Source organism: Mesocricetus auratus, unplaced genomic scaffold (genome assembly GCF_017639785.1).
Source record: "Mesocricetus auratus isolate SY011 unplaced genomic scaffold, BCM_Maur_2.0 Super-Scaffold_100011, whole genome shotgun sequence".
Classification (NCBI taxonomy): domain Eukaryota; kingdom Metazoa; phylum Chordata; class Mammalia; order Rodentia; family Cricetidae; genus Mesocricetus; species Mesocricetus auratus.
In genome coordinates this window covers 6,144,442-6,164,469 of record NW_024429195.1, presented here as the reverse complement: position 1 = coordinate 6,164,469, position 20,028 = coordinate 6,144,442, and the positions used below count along the sequence as shown (strand labels likewise).

At 38.8% G+C, this 20,028-nt stretch overlaps 1 protein-coding gene across 1 annotated transcript; it reads left to right on the top strand.

The window, feature by feature from the left end:
- Nucleotides 1–1,104: 1,104 nt before the first annotated feature.
- Nucleotides 1,105–13,068, top strand: LOC101838595 (arylacetamide deacetylase-like 2). The gene is made up of 6 exons (XM_005077918.3): nucleotides 1,105–1,181; nucleotides 1,773–2,688; nucleotides 6,427–6,649; nucleotides 8,922–8,991; nucleotides 10,974–11,145; nucleotides 12,343–13,068. The coding sequence occupies exons 2-6, from the start codon at nucleotides 2,551–2,553 to the stop codon at nucleotides 12,943–12,945; spliced, it is 1,206 nt and encodes a 401-aa protein (XP_005077975.1). The 5' UTR covers nucleotides 1,105–1,181; nucleotides 1,773–2,550; the 3' UTR covers nucleotides 12,946–13,068.
- The last annotated feature ends 6,960 nt before the right edge of the window (nucleotides 13,069–20,028 follow it).

Here is a 20,028-nt window from a genome sequence, read left to right as displayed (position 1 = left end):
TGTATACAGTTTGCAACTGTACACAGTTTTGGCAGTTTAATCAAGTTATTCTCTTTGTATTTTCATGAATTACCAAGGAGAACCCAGAGGCTTGGCCAGACTTAGATCCATTGCTTAATCTAGAGTATATATGGTAGAGTTTTATTTTTGTAATGCTCTTATACTTTCGTCTATGTATTTGTTATATGTGTGTACATGCCTTTGTGTGCAAGTGTTTGTGTATATATTTATGTATATGCGTGTGGAGGTCAGAGAGCAACTCTCTAGTGGAGTTATTTCTCTGCTGCCTGCTTGTGGGATCCAGAGATGGGCCTCAGGTCACCAGGCTTCCAGGAAAACATCTTTACCCACAGAAGGAACATCTTAGCAGCCTTCATTTTTAGTTCATTAAAACTTTATTGTAAAGAACTTGTAACCAAGGAAACTTCACAGAGTGAAGTTAACCAGAACCAAACTCTATATAACTCAATGAACTCTGCACAATTAGAACAGTCATTCTGAAGCTGTGGCCCTTCATTCTGGATGTTATGCTTCACCATAAAATATATTTTATGTACTTATCTACTACTCACAACTGAAAAAAGTCTACGATGGAGCTAAAACCAGAAAAACAATAAGCTTTGCACCCTGTTTCTTTCACGACTCAAGTCAGTTACCTGAATTCAGACCTGTTTTTCGATGTTAACTAATATTGACCCTTACATGAAAAAATTGAAACAACATAGCTGTATTTTGGGATTGTCTTAGTTTACTTGGGTAAAATGCTATGGAAAACATCTATGAAACGAACAACAAACAACAAAGAATTTTTTTCTCACAGCTCTGGAGGGTGAAAAGTCAAAACCAAAGAGGGGGGATTCACTGTCTGGTGAGCCTCATGTTAAATCCTTTTCTTGTTTCTGAGACAGAACATCTAACAGAAATGATTTTAGGAATGAAGGGTTGAATTAAGCTCATGGTTCAAGAAGATACTTCTTGTAGTAGACAAGTTTCCAACTTGTAATAGATAAAACACACCCCCATACTTATCTGAGGTCTATATAAAATGACCAGACTGGCTGATGCTGTTATAGAAGCAAAGTTCTACAGTCTTCTGTTTACAAGATGGAGAACAAGAGATGCCACTGATGTCAGTTAGTACAAGCTTGAGTCCTGAGGACTCAAGAGACACGGGCTCTCGTGTAAGTCTCTAAATCTTACAGACCAACAACCAGAAACTTGGACATCAAGGATAGGAAATGTAGAGTTCTAGTGTGATTTTCTAAATGAAGGACAAGTAAACTAAGGTTATTTACTTGATGGTCCTAGGAAAAGATGGGCAATATACATAACAGGCAACAATAATGAAGTGTCCATCGGGTACATGGTCTTTCAATTAGCCAGTGGGTAGTAAGAGGCAGAGGGTTTGGCATGTGGACATATACTCTAGTTGAAGTTTAGGGGTGTATGTAGGCACATTTCCTGAGACTGGGTGACAACACTTGAGTCGGAAGGAGGAAATAATTACTCAAAAGGACTCAGGAATTACATTAGGAAGTTCACCAGGCTCAAAACTAACAGCACAAAGAGGTTGAGAACTTCAATGTGAGGGGAAATTAAAACAGGAACTGGGTGGAAACAGTCTCAAATGCCTGCCTTAAAGGACAAACTCAGGACAAGGACAGAAGGAAGAAACAGATCAGCATTATTATGATTAGAATTATAACAAGGCATGTTCGAGAAGAGAGGAAATGGGTAAAATAACACTTTCTTTACATCTTTCTCCTATCCAGACTTTATATGCATCAGATGATGTCCACCCACATCTGTGAGCCATGCCATGCTACCAGCTCAAATGTCAGTCTTCTGGAAACACCCTTACAGGCACACCCAGGAATAACATTTATGATCACTCTGTGCAGCTAATCCAAGTCATGTTGACTCATGAATTTGAATAATCATATTATGCAATTTCTAAAAACCAGAATGTTTGCTAAATTACTTGTCCTGAACTTTCTGGTAATTCTGGTCTAGGCTTAAGGTTCTAGCTTAGTGAGTGATGGAACTTGAACCAGTCTCCCCACCCTGAATCTTTTAGTCTAAAGCTTGGTTCACACCAGGCAGTGTTTTTTAGCATAGGCAATAGTCCTCAGTAATAATATTAACCTGCATTTTGACTGGCTGTCAAGTAATTTCCTATGAACCTCTTATAACACATGCAGCCACGAAAGATGACTTCAAGAATTATCCAGTCCTTGCATTTGGGCTCTGATTTCCTATAACTATTTTCTGCTGGTGTTATAACACAGAACGAAGAAACAATCCAGGAAATTTTAATTGCATGTTAATAATAGGTGCCTGGCCTGATGAATTTCAACATCTGCTTCAGAGTTTGTGTATTTGCAAGACAAGTTAGAACTGATACTGTGGGTTTGAACTGAGAATCAGCCTCACATTGTGAGAACGGTTGTATCACCTGTGAGGGTTCTCAGTCTGTACTCATCCTGTGCCTTTTTATTCAGCATTTATGGAAGTATTATAATTCCTGCATTGTGAAGAGGCTGGGATACTATGGGATTCAAAGCTCTCTGTTTGGGTCTGTTTTGTGTTAGTTTTTTATCTTATATTTATACACCCATACCTGACAACATTGAAGAAACTTGGAAAGTAATGGCCTTGGATGCAGCTGCTAAAACTTGTACACTTCTGGTAAGAATATTGTATTTTTTTCAATGACTTCGAATGAACACTTGTGAATACTTTGATAATAATATTGATGTAATTTTGAAAGAAATATTACTTTTTAAAAACTATTGCTAAATTGTAATTTCATTCTGTGTCTAAGAGGAAAATAGTCCCATGATTATCTCATAGTATAAAGACATGAATTATTGATAATAGTACTTGTTTGATATTAAGTCAGAACTTTTCTTATTTCCATAGCTTCTATTGTCTGTCTTCAGTTGTAAATTCCTGAACTTCTGGGGTTATCTTAGGATATGCAGAGTGGATATACTTGATGGCACTTTTGGCATTGTGATATATGCTTTAATTGCATATACAGATACCTCTACTCATTCTCTACTGTCTTCTAAATATATCCGTTTGTAGGACAGGACAAAGACATTCAGAAGAGTGCATACAGGGAGAAAGTGACACATTAGCTTGAGCTCGTTTCAAATCTGTGTTCTTTCATGGGCAAAATGGGTACCTTGCAAAAATGCCTTTTGATAGCTCTAATATCGAAGGCAGCAATATCAGCAGATGATCAGAAGAGACGGCAGTCCAGGGTGTAGGAGAAGGAGGCACAGTTCCAGGACACAGCCTTCTCTAGACGATGACCCCCGAGTCTTATGTCTTCCATCTAGCCTCACGGGACTCTCACTTTCCCCAACGTCGTCTCTTTTACAAATGCTCTGGTTCCTTGAGTGAAGTAAATAACAGATAAGCAAGCCTATACCAGCTCTACAGATAAACTCTGGGCTTTCTCCTTTAATTACCTCCTTTTAAGCCTGCAGGTGACCAATGCCCATGTTTTCATCAACATCACAGCATTATCAGAATACCCCCACTCAAAAAAGTTGCTGTTTCTTTGTCTGCTGCAAATGTTTCCAGTCACCACCTAACTGTAAAGAAAATACACACTTTATATTTCCTGCATTATGAATTTCTATCCTGTAATTCTAAAGGTATAATAGACATAATAAATGCACAATTAAAGTTTATCCTAGCAAGATTTAGAAATCCTTAGTGATTTTAGCACTGAATTCTGTGATTCAAGGTTGCAAAGTCAGTAACGGTTGTTGGTTTTTAACACATGAAGGTAAAAACTAAAGTTCTTCATGATATAGGCTTGAAAAATGTAAGTGTATTATTGTGCAGTCATAAGTTGTTTTGGAAGAGTTTTTTGAAATATCCACATATAACCTTGAGAAAGTTTCTAGAACATACATTATACCAATTAACCTAAAAGTGAGGAACTAATTGTAAATATTTGTCAGGATTGTTCTGTACTTTAAAAGACCAGGCATGAGCCAGGCGGTGGTGGCGCATGCCTTTAATCCCAGCACTCGGGAGGCAGAGGCAGGCAGATCTCTGTGAGTTCGAGGCTGGGCTGGACCGATAGCCTCCAAAACAATACAAACCCTGTCTCGAAAAAAAAAAAACCAGGCATGCTAGAAAAATGTGTGATAATATTTACATTGGAAGTTTTGTTATAGTGTTAAAATTGCTTGAGCATCAATTTACATACAGAAAATGTTGACATGGAAGAAATAAGATCACTGACAAAATTTTAATTTTAAAAAGCAAATTCACTGAATGAAAAAAATATGGGAATACACTGATTTCTCAAGCACTCATAGTAACAGGTTATCTATTTGATAATACTTGATTAGTAAGAAAATACTCAAAAATTATTTTAATTAGCCAATTAACCAATTAATTAGTGTGTGTGTGTGTGTTGGAGGGAATATGCATGCACATATCTAAGAGTCAGCAAGTGTACACGTCACAGGACATCATCTTAGAGTCAGCAAGTGTACATGTCACAGGACATCCACCATCTTAGAGTCAGCAAGTGTACACGCCACAGGACATCATCTTAGAGTCATGTGCATGTCACAGGACATCATCTAAGAATCAGCTCCCCTCTTTCCCCAGGTGGCTTTCTCAGGCGTTCATGATTGGAAGTAGGTACCTTTACCTACTAAGACATCTCACTGGCTTCTCCAGAATTATTAATGTAATGGATACTTAAATAATGTGGCAATATCTGTTGAATGTTAGCATGAACTGCTCTCTTCTATATAGACTAGCAATATTGATTCATCTAAACTCTAATATAGCTCAGTAAGAAATTTATTATTGGTATTATCATTGCCTGGATTAAAAAAAATAAAGTTCAGAGACTACATTGATCGATACTTTCCTTTTTTGTTTTTATTAAGATAATTTTTAAACTTAAACATATTTTGACAATATTCTTCCCCTCCACCAAGTCCTTCCACATCCTCTCCTCCTCAACACCCACACAACTTTAAGTTCTTTCTCAAGAAACAAACCCAATATCGTTGGAAGGCCAGTTCTTTTATGAAGGGAAACAGAGAAGTGGATTTGGGGGAGAGGAGACGTGAGGGTGACCTAGGAGGAGTGAAGGAAGGGGAATCTGTGGATGTGTTTTATGAGAGAAGAATAGATTAATAAATAAATACAAATAGAAATAAAATAAAACAAACCCCAAACCCAATACAATAAAACCTCCCAAAACTTCTGTTGAAAACAAAATACAGTAATACCCAAAGAGTAAAAAAACAAAAAACAAAAAGACAAAAGGAAAAGCCACCAAACAGTAACTGTATAAAAGCACACAAAGAGACTGTGGAGTCCATTATATGTTGGTCAACTTCTCCTGAATATGAGGCCCGTCCTGGAGTGAATAATATACTCACTGCATGTTATCCACTGGAGAAAACTGGTTTTCCTTCTCGCAGCAAGTATAAGTGATAGTTAAGTTGTTAACCTCTACTCTAAACAAGATAAACAAAAAACAAAAACAAAGACAAAAACTACCACAAAGAAGTGGCACAAGATAAATCAACAGAGGGGAAAAGAGCCCAAAGGAAGGCATGAGAGTCAGAGACACACCCGTTCACACACTCACGAATCGCATAAAAACACTAAGCTGGAAGCCATAAATGATCTAAACGCAGAGGACCTGGAGCAGACCCATGAGGTGGCCGTGTGCGCTTCTCCAGTCTCTGTGAGGTAGTAAGAGGTTTTCACGTGTTTGTGAGTGACTTGACATGTGTGGTTACAGTTTTCTGCATCCATCTCCCTCATCGGGATGTAGAGCATAGCTGTAACTGCCCTATGCTTTGTGCATGCAGTGTCAACCGATGGTTTAAAGGGTGTGGAGTTCCTAGGTAAGCTGGTTAACTAATCTCAGGAAAGTGCCTGCACTGAAATCAAGGAAAGGTTTTAGAGAAATAAACCAAGGGACCCTAAATGATTTAGAGTAAAAAAAAAAAAAACCAGCAGATTCAGATAATGGATAATGTGGCTATGTGATAATATTTAAAACTTGAATTAAATAAGATGACTTTAGATGGAAAATATGACAACATACGGAATTAGGAGGATTATAAGACTTAGAATTTTCAATAAGAATTCATAATTGAGAAAAATACAAAAAGTATTTAAAATATAAGTAAAGATATTTTTATGAGTGGTATTTAATAAGAACACCTGAGATTTTCAAAGGCAGAAGAGTCAGGCAATAAGAGGTTCACAATATCATTTGGGGACAATTTTATAAACTTTTTTTTATTTCTGTTTGGTTACTTTGTGTGTTTTTCAATTTCCTTTTTCTATACCTTCTCTTCATAAATATATGAAATTACAGATCTAATGTTGAATTATTTTACTTATTTTGTTTTGCTTTTATAGGCTCTGTGTCTTGAAAACATAGGTGTTATGAGATATGAAGAGTTTATTTCCATGATAATCAGTCTGGACTACACACAACCCCTTTCAGATAAATACGTCACAGTAACTGATACGGACTTTCTTGACATCCCTGTGCGTTTGTACTTACCAAGGAGGAAGTCGGAAGCCCCAAGACGCGCTGTGATCTATTTTCACGGCGGGGGTTTTTGTTTTGGAAGTTTCAGTAAGTTCGTCACAGAAGGATAAGAATAACTGCCTGCATGTTTGTAACGCACAAGTTTTGGTATATTTACATATACTTAGATGGGCATGCTTAATAGAGATTTACATATTAGATATCCAACGTAATGATGAGTATAGAAGTATGTGGCAAGTGACCTGATAGAGATTTTCACTGCCGGGTTTGCTCTGTACTGATCGACACTTACTTCCTTTTGTTTTTGAGATAGGAACTGATCTATTTCAGTCGGCTCCGGGACTCATCACTTAGCTGGAGAAAACGTTTTACTTCTTATCATCAACCTCTTGAGCACTTGGGATTGATTGTAGGCATGTTCCTCACACCTGGAGTTTGCAGTGCTGGGGTTCACACCGGGGGAGGGGAGCTCCTGAAACCTGGGATAGCATCCCGGCTAGTGAGCCCCAGACCAATCACCACAGACAGCGTTTTATTCTCGTTTTTCATGTGGGATAAACCACGTAAAAAGTGACACGGACAGGTCAATTGCTACGGAGCTTTCTCCTGGGGTTCAGGATACCTTCAGAGGCTGTAACCTTGACAGGACACGTATCAGAAATGCATGCTCTTGCTGTAAGAGGGAGTTTATAATTTGTTACAATAACATTAGAAATAGCATAACACAGAGGGAAGTTGTTCAACTTGGCACTAAGGGGAAAATACAAAACAGGCTTTAGAGTAACAAGTCCTATTCAGTGCTTTACTCCTTTAAACGGATACAAAGTAAAAATATCAAAAATAGCCTTTATAAGAACTTTGGAAAACTTTATAACTACTGTAACAATGTATGTGAAGCCATTCTAAGTACACTAGAAAAACAAGCAAAAGAATTGCAATTTCAAAGTAGTATGCAAACATTTTTATTAACCTCACATACTATCTGAATAACCAGGATTCCCCAATTAAAAAATAAAGATGATGAGTTTTTTTAATATGATAAAGAAAATTGAGTATACTCCCTTGCCCCTCAAGAATGGCAACAGAATTCAGTAGATTGAAAGCTGATGGTGTGTGTCAGTTCCTGCCTGGAAAATAATGCTCTGCACTCCAAATATTTTCTCCAGTTATTCGAGGTTTGTATACACATATATAAATATGTATGCATTCACATATACATATATGTATATAATATATGGTACGTAGAGACTCAAGATAAAATAAATGTGTCCTATTTGCGTATCTAAGCCTTATAACAACTTGCTAAAATATCTTTAAAAAACTCAGTTGCCATTCCTGAGAACAATGCTTCTCAGCCTCCCTAATGCTACAACCCTTTTTACACAGCTCCTCATGCTTTAGTGACGCCCTTAACCCTAAAATAATTTTGTTGCTAATTCATAACTATAATTTTGCTACTGTTGTGAATTATAAAGTAACTATCTGCTATGCAATCCTTGAGAAAGGGTCATTTAGCCACAAAGGGTTCATGACCCATAGGTTGAGAACCACTGCCTTAGACTTTGTATAAGTGTCCTAATTATTGAAACATCATATTGAAACATCTATTGAAAACAAAACAGAGGTTTTAAGGAATTGTATTGTCATCTTAGACAGCCAATTATCTCCCTACCTACCTACCTATCATCTACCTATCTTTCTACCTATCATCACTCATCTACCTACGTATCTACACACACACACACACACACACACACACACTCATGCACACTCATGCACACACGCACGAATGCATGCGCACATGCATATGCATTTAAAAATAGAGATCTACCCCATTCTTTCTTTGTGAATTCATGACCCAATTGAAAGACTGTGCTAAGAATTCACGTAGATGAAGGATACAATGGTCGTTTCTAATGGAGACATTGAGAGTTAATGTTTCGCTCTTGAGAGTAGAGTCTTGATTTATAGACCTAGGTGTAATGACCATAGGAAGACCAATTAATGCCTACTGTCTATAGCTTCCAGACTGAAGGAGAAGAGCATAGTGCAGGGCACCAGTCCACCGAGGGATATGAGAAGGGTCATTTTGTGACTGATAGAAGAGAGTAAGGGGAAACTAGAAGGCGCCAAGCCTAATTTCTTCTTTAAAATACCAATTTACAAGGCACCCCTTCATCCCTGGGGAGAGATTCGAGACTACTGCACTGGTTTGGAGCCCTATGCATGGAAACAGCATAAGAAACAAAGATTCCTGTCCAACAATCTGAAATCGCATTTCTCATAGAGATATGTCTCATTATTTGGTGCTACTTTTTAAATTATAAGGAGTGCTTTGACCTTTCTCTCTTCATTTTAGAACAGAGAGCCTTCGATTTCCTGAATAGATGCACTGCAAGTGAACTTGATGCCGTTGTTGTGGGAATGGAGTAAGAGTTAAATTTCTTTAACTAGTATGATTTTTTGCCATAACTGCCTCTAGATTCAATTTCTGCATAACACATTTATGCCTTGAAATAAATTTTTAAAGTTTACTATATATTATCTGTCACTATTGCTGAACAGACTACTCCTTAATGGAGTCCAGAATTGCAACTATTCTCCTTTAATTGTGGAAAACTTTGAATTATACCCTAAGATGAGCATTTTGTGAAGTCCCGTTGTTTAGATACTATATGGACAAGTTGTATCCCATATTACATAGATAGGAGGGAGCAAATTAAATAATTGCACACTTGAGATATTTGGTCATATTTAGGCTTGGAATAAAATGTTTAGTTTCAAAAACAGCTATTATTTAGAGAGTTACAGGCAATGAAGTTTGAGACCAGGTGAAATTTGGTGACTTTGTACTCTGTATTTGTTGCATGCATGCTGGAGTATCTTAGGGAGAGGCCATAATTTTCTTACTCATGTTAATATACTCTAGATTTCCGAATCTGCATTTGACTCTGAAATTCATCATTTTAAGTGGATTTTCTGCCATTTTCTCCTTAGTTCACAATAGCAAAACATAATCAGAATCCAATATTTTTAATGTTATATGATGATATTTCAAAGGAAGTAGTTGCTAACAGGTTTATTATTCTGATAGTACCCAGAAGAACTTCATATACCGATGACTAGATTATGATACTGGGACAGTATCCTTTTCATTAATTGAAATTTTGAAGCAATTGGAGCATTTTAAATTCATTTTCATGTAATGATAAGGGTTAATACCTGCCACACATTTCATCTAATCCTTATGATTTGCATTGTTCTAAATTTACTGTGTTTGACATAATAGATATAAACATCTGTTGGGTCTATAGATGTATCTACATTATCCTTTAGAGATTTCTAAGACAGTTTATAGTATATTCTTGGAACTGAAACATCAACCCTTAATATTAATATAGGTATTTATAAATTTTGACATTCTGAAGAACAAAAAGACAAGATGATGTCTTCATAGCCAGTTACATTAAGAACACAAGCCTGCAAGGGACTGACCTAGGCCTCTGCACATATGTTACAGTTGTGCAGCTTTGTCTTCTGTGGAACTCCTGACAGGGAGAGCAGGGGCTGCCTCTGACTCTTTAGCCAGTTTGTGGAGATCCTATTCATCATACCATGTTGCTTTGTCTAGCCTTCATAAGAGTGGAGGAGCTTAGCCGTACTACAACTTGATATGCCATGTTTTGTTGGTATCCATGGGAGGCCTGCCCATTCTGAATAGAATAGAAACAGAGGAGGAGTGGATGGGGGAGAGGTGCTGGGGGACATGGGACAGGGGGAAGGGAGGAAGGAGAAAGACAGAAAGGAAGAAAGAAAGAAAGGAAGGAAGGAAGGAAGGTAGGAAAAAAGAAAAAAGGAAGGAAGGAAGGAAAAAGAAAGGAAGGAAGGAAGGAAGGAAGGAAGGAAGGAAGGAAGGAAGGAAGGAAGGAAGGAAGGAAGGAAGGAAAGAAGGGCCGGGCACTGGTGGCGCACGCCTTTAATCCCAGCACTCGGGAGGCAGAGGCAAGCGGATCTCTGTGAGTTTGAAACCAGCCTGGTCTACAAGAGCTAGTTTCAGGACCCTGTCTTGAAAAACCAAAATAAAAAAAGAAAGAAAGAAAGAAAGAACATAAAGAAAGATACAGAATATCTCCAATATGAAATGCACTTGAAATAATTTTTTTTTTTACTTACAAACGCAAGAGGGTTTGTAACACATTTGCTGGTTTCAGGCATAATGCCATCCATTGACTTAGTTATGTGTTTTCAAATACCTTTATATTTGTTTCCACTTTAACTAAACATTAGAGGAAAACTCTGGGTCAGTTTGGGAAACCTGAACAGTAGGACTGGTTGTCGAATTGAATGTGTCAGATGTGTGAGACCCTGCTGCACATGCGTGCTCCCCAAGCTGTCCCGTTCTGCTTTAAAGCTACAGGCTAGCTCCTCAGCACCACTTTCCTGCACAGTTTGAAGATGGCGTCACAGCAGTCAAGTTTTTCCTTCAGGACAAAATTCTTACGAAATACGGAGTAGATCCTACCCGAATTGCTATCTCAGGAGACAGTTCCGGAGGCACGCTGGCAGCAGCGGTGACTCAGCAGGTGAGGCACTTTTGGCTCTGTGGTGGGGAGGAGAGGAGCAGATGCAGCTACTTGTTCTGCTGCTGGATCTGTCCATCTGGTATTGTTCCTTGAAATGGAGCACTCACTCCCATGGATTACATCGTGATTTATAATTTGAGTTGAGCGAAACACCAGCTAAACATAACAGAACCAATTTGGGTTACATTGATCTGCATGTCTATCTTCATGTGGTTATTACTTTTACTTCAGTCTTCCTTTTCTTTTGCAAAAGTTGGTTCTAGTACTGCATTTCTCAGGCATGGAAACATTATAGAGAATCTTTGTTTATCCTTGACAAAGAAAGGCATAACAGCGTTTTAATTGGGCTCCGGGCTGGTTACTGCCATGCTGATGTTGAAACTTCCTGCTAAAACACACTAGACAACTAAGTTTATGTCCTCTTTAAGAAACAAAACACTCATTGAGTCTAATTTGTCCTGCTCACATAGCCGTGGATGTGGGATTATCTCCTGGATCATGTTCAATTTACCAGTAGCTACACTCTTAGGGGAGCTGACACCCCTTCCCCCAGAAGCTATCAAATGTCAACAACTACTCCCCTGAGGGTGACACTTCACGCCCACTTCTTCCCGTGCAGTGATGTAGTCCGTTAGGGGCTGGTGCATGCTGCCACAAGCACCATGAGTCCACATGTACAACTGTCCTGCTGTGCCCAGACAGTTTCTGTATAGCCCTCTACTGTCTCTGGCCCTCACAACCCTCCTGCTTCTGAGCCTCAGGAGGAGCTAAGTGGTACAGACGTCCCACTTGAGGCTGAGCACCACACTTTCTTATCCTCTGCACCTCGGCCAGTTGTCAGAATAATTTCTACACATATAAGTACTTAAATTCCTCCACCACCTTCAAGGCTGTGTTATTTCTGTTAATAACATTTGATGAAACATGGCTTGTCTGTCTCTCTTCCCCTTGCCTTCTGTCATTGTATTCCCTTATTTTTCCTCTCAGCCCTTCTCGTGTGCCCAAGAAATACTTCAAAAAAATGACGCTTCAGTGGTTTGACAGTTGGTATTGATTAAGGGTATTGTAGGCGTTTTTTGACATAACCATACTTTACAACAGCATTCTGTGTAGGTTTTTCCCTCTCCTGTGTCATGGGTACATTTTGTCTTTTGGGATATTGGAAGCCTTTGCCTCACTGGACATCGTATTTTTCAGGTGCAGACTGACCCTGAAGTAAAGCATAAACTCAAGCTGCAAGCCCTACTGTACCCTGGTTTGCAGGTGATTGACACCTCTTTGCCGTCTCATCGAGATAACGAACATGGCATAGTCCTAACGAGGGACATAGCCATAAAGCTCGTGAGTCTGTTTTTCACCAAGGATGAGGCGCTTCCACAGGCGATGAGGAAAAACCAGCACATGCCTCTAGAGTCCAGACATCTGTTCAGGTTTGTTAACTGGAGTGCGCTTCTTCCTGACAAATTCAGAAAGGACCATGTGTACACCGAGCCTGTGCTGGGGAGATCGGCTTACTCACTGCCCGCGCTGATGGATCACCGAGCATTGCCCCTGTTAGCCGACGATGCCCGGTTACAGCATTTGCCGCGTACATACATTCTTACCTGCCAATATGATGTTCTGAGAGATGATGGAATTATGTATGTTACAAGACTTCAAAACGTCGGAGTTCAAGTTTTTCACGACCATGTTGAGGACGGAATCCATGGAGCCTTGTCATATATGACATCGCCATTTTTCTTACAACAAGGACTGAGGATAAAAGATATGTATATCAGTTGGCTGGACAAGAATTTATAACTACGGTTTCCCTCAATGAAGTTTAATTGTGAAGATATTTTAGTTGTGAAAAGAAACAATATAATCTGTGTTGTCTAAACTAGATTTGAATCAATTAAAAGTTACTATGTGTGCTTCAATGAATTATTAAGTTCCCTGTCTTCTGAAGTCTGTATTTATAAAATGTAAGGTAGTGTATTCCCCTTGGTTATAGGTTTAAAGAGAAATCTGGCACTAGGGAGATGTCCAGAGATCTACAAGGTTGACCCCAACTAACAATCTAAGCAATAGTCTGAGAGACTACCTTAAAAATTCGTCCCCTATAAAGTAATCGAGGACAACCTTACATGCTATCATAGAGCCTTTATCCAGTAGGCAATGAAAGCAGAAGAAAGCACCCACAGCTAAACACTGAGCTAAACTCCTGGATTCCAATTGCATAGAGGGAGAAGTGATGAGCAAAGGGGTCAAGACCAAGCTGGAGAAACCCACAGAAACAGCTGACCTGAACAAGGGGGAGCTCATGGACCCCAGACTGATGGCTGTGAACCCAGTATAGGACTGTTCCAGACCCCCTGAACATGGATGTCACTTAGGAGAACTGGGCAATCTATGGGTCCTCTGGTAGTGAGTCAGTATTTATCCCTAGCACACAAATGGAATTTTGGAGCCCACTCCACATAGAGGGATGCTCTCTCAGTCTATATACACAGGGGAGGGTCTAGGCCCTGCCCCAAATGGTGTGACAAACTTTGAAGATTCCCCATGGAAGGACTCACTCTCCCTGGGGACCAGAAAGGGGATGAAATAGAAATCGGTGGGGGGCAGAGGAGGAGGGGCGGGAGAGGGACCTGGGATTGACATGTAGAATAGGCTTGTTTCTAATTTAAATAAAAAAGGAAAATTAATTTACTATTATGATGCTGGTCCCCAAAGGAGCCATTTCTTCATTTGAGAACTATGCATTACTATCATTATATGTAAGTTCTTATATCAGATAGCTGTTATTTTTTATCAATTCACACATGCAGTTTGTCTTGGTAGTTTTACTATGTTAGTGTTGACTAGATATTAAACCATTAACATACGTGAAATTTTTTTCACTGAAAAAATGCTACATGGCATTTGAAGATAATCCAATTTTTCTTGTCCTTGCAAAATTTGATAGTGTTACAGATTTTTTGAGTCTGATAATTTCACAGAGATATGCTATTGTATTATATTTTGTTTGCTATTTCTTTCCCCAAGTACATGGTTTATATTTTTTTCAATATTCAAAATCCTGCTTTATTTTTTTCTTGAGGTATACCATTATGAGTGGTTTCTTTGTTACTGAAAATATATTTCTTCATACCATATTTTATGATTATGGTTTCTACTTTCCAGCTTCCTCCAAATTCTCCCCATCTCCCCACATTGCCCAATTCACACCCTTTCTTTCTCTGTCTCATTAGGGGATGAACAGTTTCATTTGGGAGGGGAGGTTGTTGGTTTGCTTGTTTTATTTTGATTTTAGTTTTAGTAACTATATTATTTCCCTTCTTTGGGTATTATCCTATGGAGAATTTAAATACAACTATTTTTGATAATTTTTGCATGGATTCATTTTCTTCTGTTTTGTTAAAAAAAAAACTGCTTCCTTCATTCCTGAGATTGAAGACCAACACACACCACTATATAATCAGGAAAGAAGTTTAGGCAAAGAGATCATTTACGAATCTTTTCCAAAAGGTCACTTGCTGTTCAAACATGTTGACTCATGCCTACAATCATAACTTGCGGGAGGCAGAGGCAGTAGGTTTACCATGTGGTCTAGGATATTCTGGTCTACAGAATAAGTCTCTGACTTAAAAATCAAAACAGCATAGATTATTTCTGCCATCTACCAAAATTACGACCCCGCTGTCTGAGACGGGCACCAACTCCATTTGGAGTCTTGAGTAACTCATAAGGATATTGTGTAACTTTCACTCTTCGGGAATTCTGCACTAGGCCTCTGTCATGTGAAAATACCTGGGTGCTTCACCATAGACAGTGGGGGAACTCCAACGACCCTCCGTATCTGCAACTCAGCTCTATACTTACCCTCAACCCAGTTCAGTCAGTCTGCCACCACTGAATATGAACTACTCATGATATAACCTGTGTCTAACATCCCATAATGCAGATGAGACAAGGCTAGAAAGCTTGAATGAGGTTTTAACTAAGGCTCATGAATAACCGAAGGGGTCCTCTGTACATGATCCTACGTCCTGGCTCATCTCTCTCTCTCTCTTGAAGTCTACTTTAAGGCTACTTTCTTCATGAACTCCCAGCCTTCCACATGCAGAATTCTGTCTTTTCATGGTGAAGAGAGGACAAAGGAGAGTGTTTAAAGTTTTCCCTTTACCTGGGAAACCAAAACTAATTTTATGCTGGGTTTACAACGTGTGGAATTGCATTAAGGGGTTGCAGCATTAGGAAGATTGAGAACCACTTCTCTAGTAGAAGGTCACACATTAATAAATATTGGAGCAGCCAAAAATATCCTGAGGAGGGAAATGAGACAAATTTGAATATGCAGGGAAGAGATAGTTCTGGGAAGAACTTGGGAGGGAGAGTGAATATGAATAAAACATGCTGCATAAAATTCTCATAGAACTACTAATAAAATTAGTTAAAATTTGCCAAGCCAGTCTTTACACTGAACTTCATTTGGTGACAAGAGATGGCCAGTTGGGACTCTGTCTTCCTCATTAGGAGACTTCATTAGGATTACCTTTATATATTTTAGAAAGTTTCCCATGTACTAGGTTCCCATATTATACATAAAATGTCCCTCAATTCCACAAGTCCCTTCCAGCATCCTCTCCTTCTCCACACCTGGTTCTCCTGTTTCCACTTCTCCAAGCCTCAGCAAATCCATAAAGTCTGTTCTGTTTCTCCTTCCCAGGGAGATCCACCCCCACCACCACATCCCCCGCTACCCCAGTCCTCTCTCTATGCCTAACCTCTTGGGTTCTATGAACCATGCCACAATTATCACAACAGCTAATATTCACAAATTAGTGAGTACATGTCATCTTTATCTTTCTAGGTCTGGACCACACCTTACTCAGGATGATGTTTTCTCTTCCCTCCATTAGTCTGCAAATTTAATGATGTCATCATTTAAAAAAAAAACTGAGTAAGACTCCATTGTGTAAATGCATCACATTTTGTTTATCTGTTCCTCTGTTGATAGACATCTAGTTTCTAGGTATTATGAATAGAGCAGCAGTAAATGTGATTGAGAAAGTGTCTTTGTGGTAGGATGAAATGTGCTTTTGGTGTATATACCCAAGAGTGAGCAAAACTGCATCTTGAGGTTGACTGATTCCCAGCTTTCTTAGTAACCATCATACTGATTTCCACAGTGGATGGGCAAGTTTTGACTCCTCTAGAGGGAGAGAAGTATTCCCCTTATTCTGCAACCTCCTTGCCAGCATGAAGTGTTATTTGTGTTACTGGTCTTAGACAATCAGACACGGGTAAGATGGAATCACAAAGTAGTCTTGATTTCAGTTTCTTCGATGGTTAAGGATGCTGGCTATATCTTTAAGTGTTCCTCAGACTTCTGAGTTTCCTTTACTGAGAATTACCTGTTTAAATATGTACCCATTTTTAATTGGATACTTTTTTGTTGGTTTTGTATTGGTGTCTGGTTATTTGAGTTCTTTATGTGTTTTGAATATTAGTTCTCTACCAGATGTGGAGTTGCTAAAAAATATTTTCCCATTATGTAGACTGATGCTTTGTCCAAATGATGGTGCCCTTTGCCTTATAGTAGCTTTTGGGATTCCTAAATGTGTGAATGAGTAGATCTCCCATCCTTGTGATTACTCTTGGTGTTTCTTTTTCTTCTCTTGGTTTGCCTTGTCTAACATCAATGTAAGTGTTTTTGTATTGTCATATATTTTATTTTGCTATGTTTTGCTGTTATCTCTTAGAAGCCTGCTCCTTTCTGATGAGAGACAGAAAGGGAGCAGATCTGGATGGGAGGGGAGGTAGAGAGGAACTGGGAGGAACAGAGGGAGGAGGAGAAATTATGATCAGGACATACTAAAAAATAATTAAAGAGAAAGATAGTTAAATGTTATTTCCCATTTCTTTTTTCAGTCATCTATGTATTTCTATAAAGTACACTATACTTGTTATGAATTCTTATGTATTTCGATAAATGCACACCTCAGGTAAGTGTCTGTACACCCCAGTTGCAAGATAGCTCCAGCAACTCAAGTACGTCCTTCCCTTTCCCTCTGGAAACCTCTTTGTCCCAATCTTAACAGCTGCAGGACAATTTCTCCACACATTTACCTTGTCTAGACTGTTGTATGTAGACTCACACAGCATAGCCGTTAGCTTTAAATTTTTCTACGTTCTCATGCTATGCATCTCTCGTAATATTATCTGTATCCCTTTTCTTTATGTTATAACTTCTCTACTCTCCAAGCCCTGCAAGCACTCTGATCTACCCTTTGAAATGTACTAGTCTTTTGCATTTGTTTGGGGGAATTTTTTTCCATTCTTATATTTTGTAGCAGAATGTTTCTGTGTTGCTGAGACTTTTCTTGAGCTATCTACCCGAATTGTTTTCACCTCTCAGCTTCCTCAGTGGTTGGGATTAAAGGCATGCATCGTAATATCTGCCTTAATTTGTGTAATTGTTTACATTGTATTATTTACTGATTTTTATATTTAAAAAAGTCTGAGACGTGTTCTTTGCATTTGGAGGTCATTGCTTTTTAGTGATTTGGGTCTGTGGTTTCCCTCTGCTCTGTGTGCTCTTATTGTCTACAAAGAGGTGTTGCTGCTTGTTCTTAGTTTTACTTGGAGTGAGGCACTCCACTTCTGTTATTTTCTTAGCTTTTGGAAGCAGGCAATGATTTGGGACATGTCCTCACTGTGGATCTGGAACTCCTCTTTAATTATTCTTATGCAACGTTCTTTCTTTCCTTGCATAGGTCACTGTCTGTTCTACTCTCTGAAGTTTCTTCTCAGCTTGGAACACTTCCCTGGACAATGATTCTATTGGTGAAGGAGGCTGTTCAGATGTAATCTCAGATAGCTTGTGCTCAGTACTGTTAGAAGGCAGAACGCTTGCCAGGTATAAGAGCTGTCGAAACTGTAGTTTCAAAGAATGCTTGTTCTTGAGTTTTACTCTGTCCAGTGTTTTTGTTGCTCCTGCCCCCTGCCTGCATAGAGAACTGTACACACAGATTTCATAGTTGTTGGAAGATTTACTTATGTTAGGTTTTTCATTCCTGTGACAAAATGCCTGAGATGAACAACTTAATGTTGGAAAGATTTGTTTTGACTAAGAGTTTCAGTTCAGTTATTTGACATCATAAAGTGGTAAACATTGAGAAAGAATATGCAATTGACAATGTCAAAGTGGACTTAATATCATAGGTGTAATGGAGATATACAACAATTTTACTGAAACTTTGGTAGGCTAACAGAAACGAGCTTTTTCGTAGTAGTTGTATAATACCACAGTCAGAATAATATTCTCTGGAAAGAGATTTTGATAAAAATGAAATTGATGGGGAACGTCCTTCTGTATATATGTTTGTCTTTTTGGTTGATGAATAAAGCACTGTTGGCCAACAGGGAAGCAAAATAGGTGGGACTAGGAGTCGAGAAGGATTCTGGGAAATGTAGTTTAGAGTAGAGAGCTGTCATGTGATCCTCAGAAGAGAGGATGCATGAGGCTGCATCCTTGGTAAGATAAAGCCTTATAAAAATATATATGAGCAATTATGGGTTAATAATTAAGACAGAACTAGCTAATGAGAAGCCGCGGACATTGGCCGACAGCATTGTAACTACTAGAGTCTCTGTGTTATTTGGAGTTGATGCAGCTCTGGGATCAGGCTGGCGGGAAGAATGCAGGGTACATGAAATGACTCCTTTCATTTTCCAGAATCCAAGTATTGCCAACCCCATCTCCAATACTTTGTTCAAAACATCTCTGGATAAATACTCAGTTGCATCATTTTGCAATTTTTTTACCTTTTCAAAACACTAACAAGACAAGCACCAATTAACATAGTTATTTGTCTCTATAAAAAAGGACCAGCTCTTTGTCGTTACCTAATATCCTATACTTCTTCCCTTCAGGAATGCATTTACATCCCTTATTGTGTTCGTGAGTGTGTAAGGGCTATCCAGGAAGACTGAAGCTTCCTCTGTTTCCTCCCTCCTTTATCACTCAGTTCTCATCAGAATTACCTCTAAGATTCTAGCCACAGCACGGCTATGTTCCTTGTGGCACCAATTTCAATGCCTATCAAGCCTTCAGTTACATTATTTTGTTTCAAATGTATTCCCACAATTTCATGTATCAACCTCTAATCTGAGCCTTTTGTGACTGTGTGATGATTCATTTTCTGTGCCCCAGATTGCTGGTAAAAGCATTATCTGTCGGTATATTTATTGTTTGTGTCTATCAGGGCATTTTTTTTGGAATTGTCTCCAGAAGAGAGTAGTAATGAAACCTTCACACTTGGTAAGGATAATCAAACTTTATAATGTGTGCTGGCATTTTTCAATTTTTTAAGCCTTGGCTATACCAGAGTAATAGTAATTCTCTTTCTGAGCTAAAGCACCTACTTTCTCCTGATTTGGATATAGAAGGCCTCAGGTTTTGAGAATGTCCTACTTTGGGGATCTCGTTAGCGTGACTTCTCCCCATTCTCAGGCCTTCAAGTGAAGATCAAAGATGAAAGTATTTTCCCTGGTACACAAACCTTTGAACCCAGGATGAACTGCACCAAGAATTTTCCTGTTTTACCAGCCTGTAGATGACAAAGTGTGGAATTTCTTGATAACCACATTAATGTAAGATGAGACAACTCCTATAATAAAGCTGTTTATTCTTCTTGAGAATTTCATACATGTATATCATGAACTGCGGTCACATAAAATCTACGTTTTCTCATCCAATGCCATCGACATGCTAACACTTCCCCATCTCAACTTCATTCATTCCGTGTGTGTGTGTGTGTGTGTGTGTGTGTGTGTGTGTGTGTGTGTGTGTGTGTGTTGGGTATTGCTCTAAGTCCAGTTCAAACTACCAGTATG

Bases quoted from the DNA above. Each gene is read 5' to 3' on its own strand.
- LOC101838595 (XM_005077918.3), top strand. From the start codon at position 2,551: ATGGGATTCAAAGCTCTCTGTTTGGGTCTGTTTTGTGTTAGTTTTTTA. The intron at 2,689-6,426 runs GTAAGAATATTG...TTGCTTTTATAG, and splicing joins CTAAAACTTGTACACTTCTG to GCTCTGTGTCTTGAAAACAT. The intron at 8,992-10,973 runs GTAAGAGTTAAA...TCTGCTTTAAAG, and splicing joins GCCGTTGTTGTGGGAATGGA to CTACAGGCTAGCTCCTCAGC.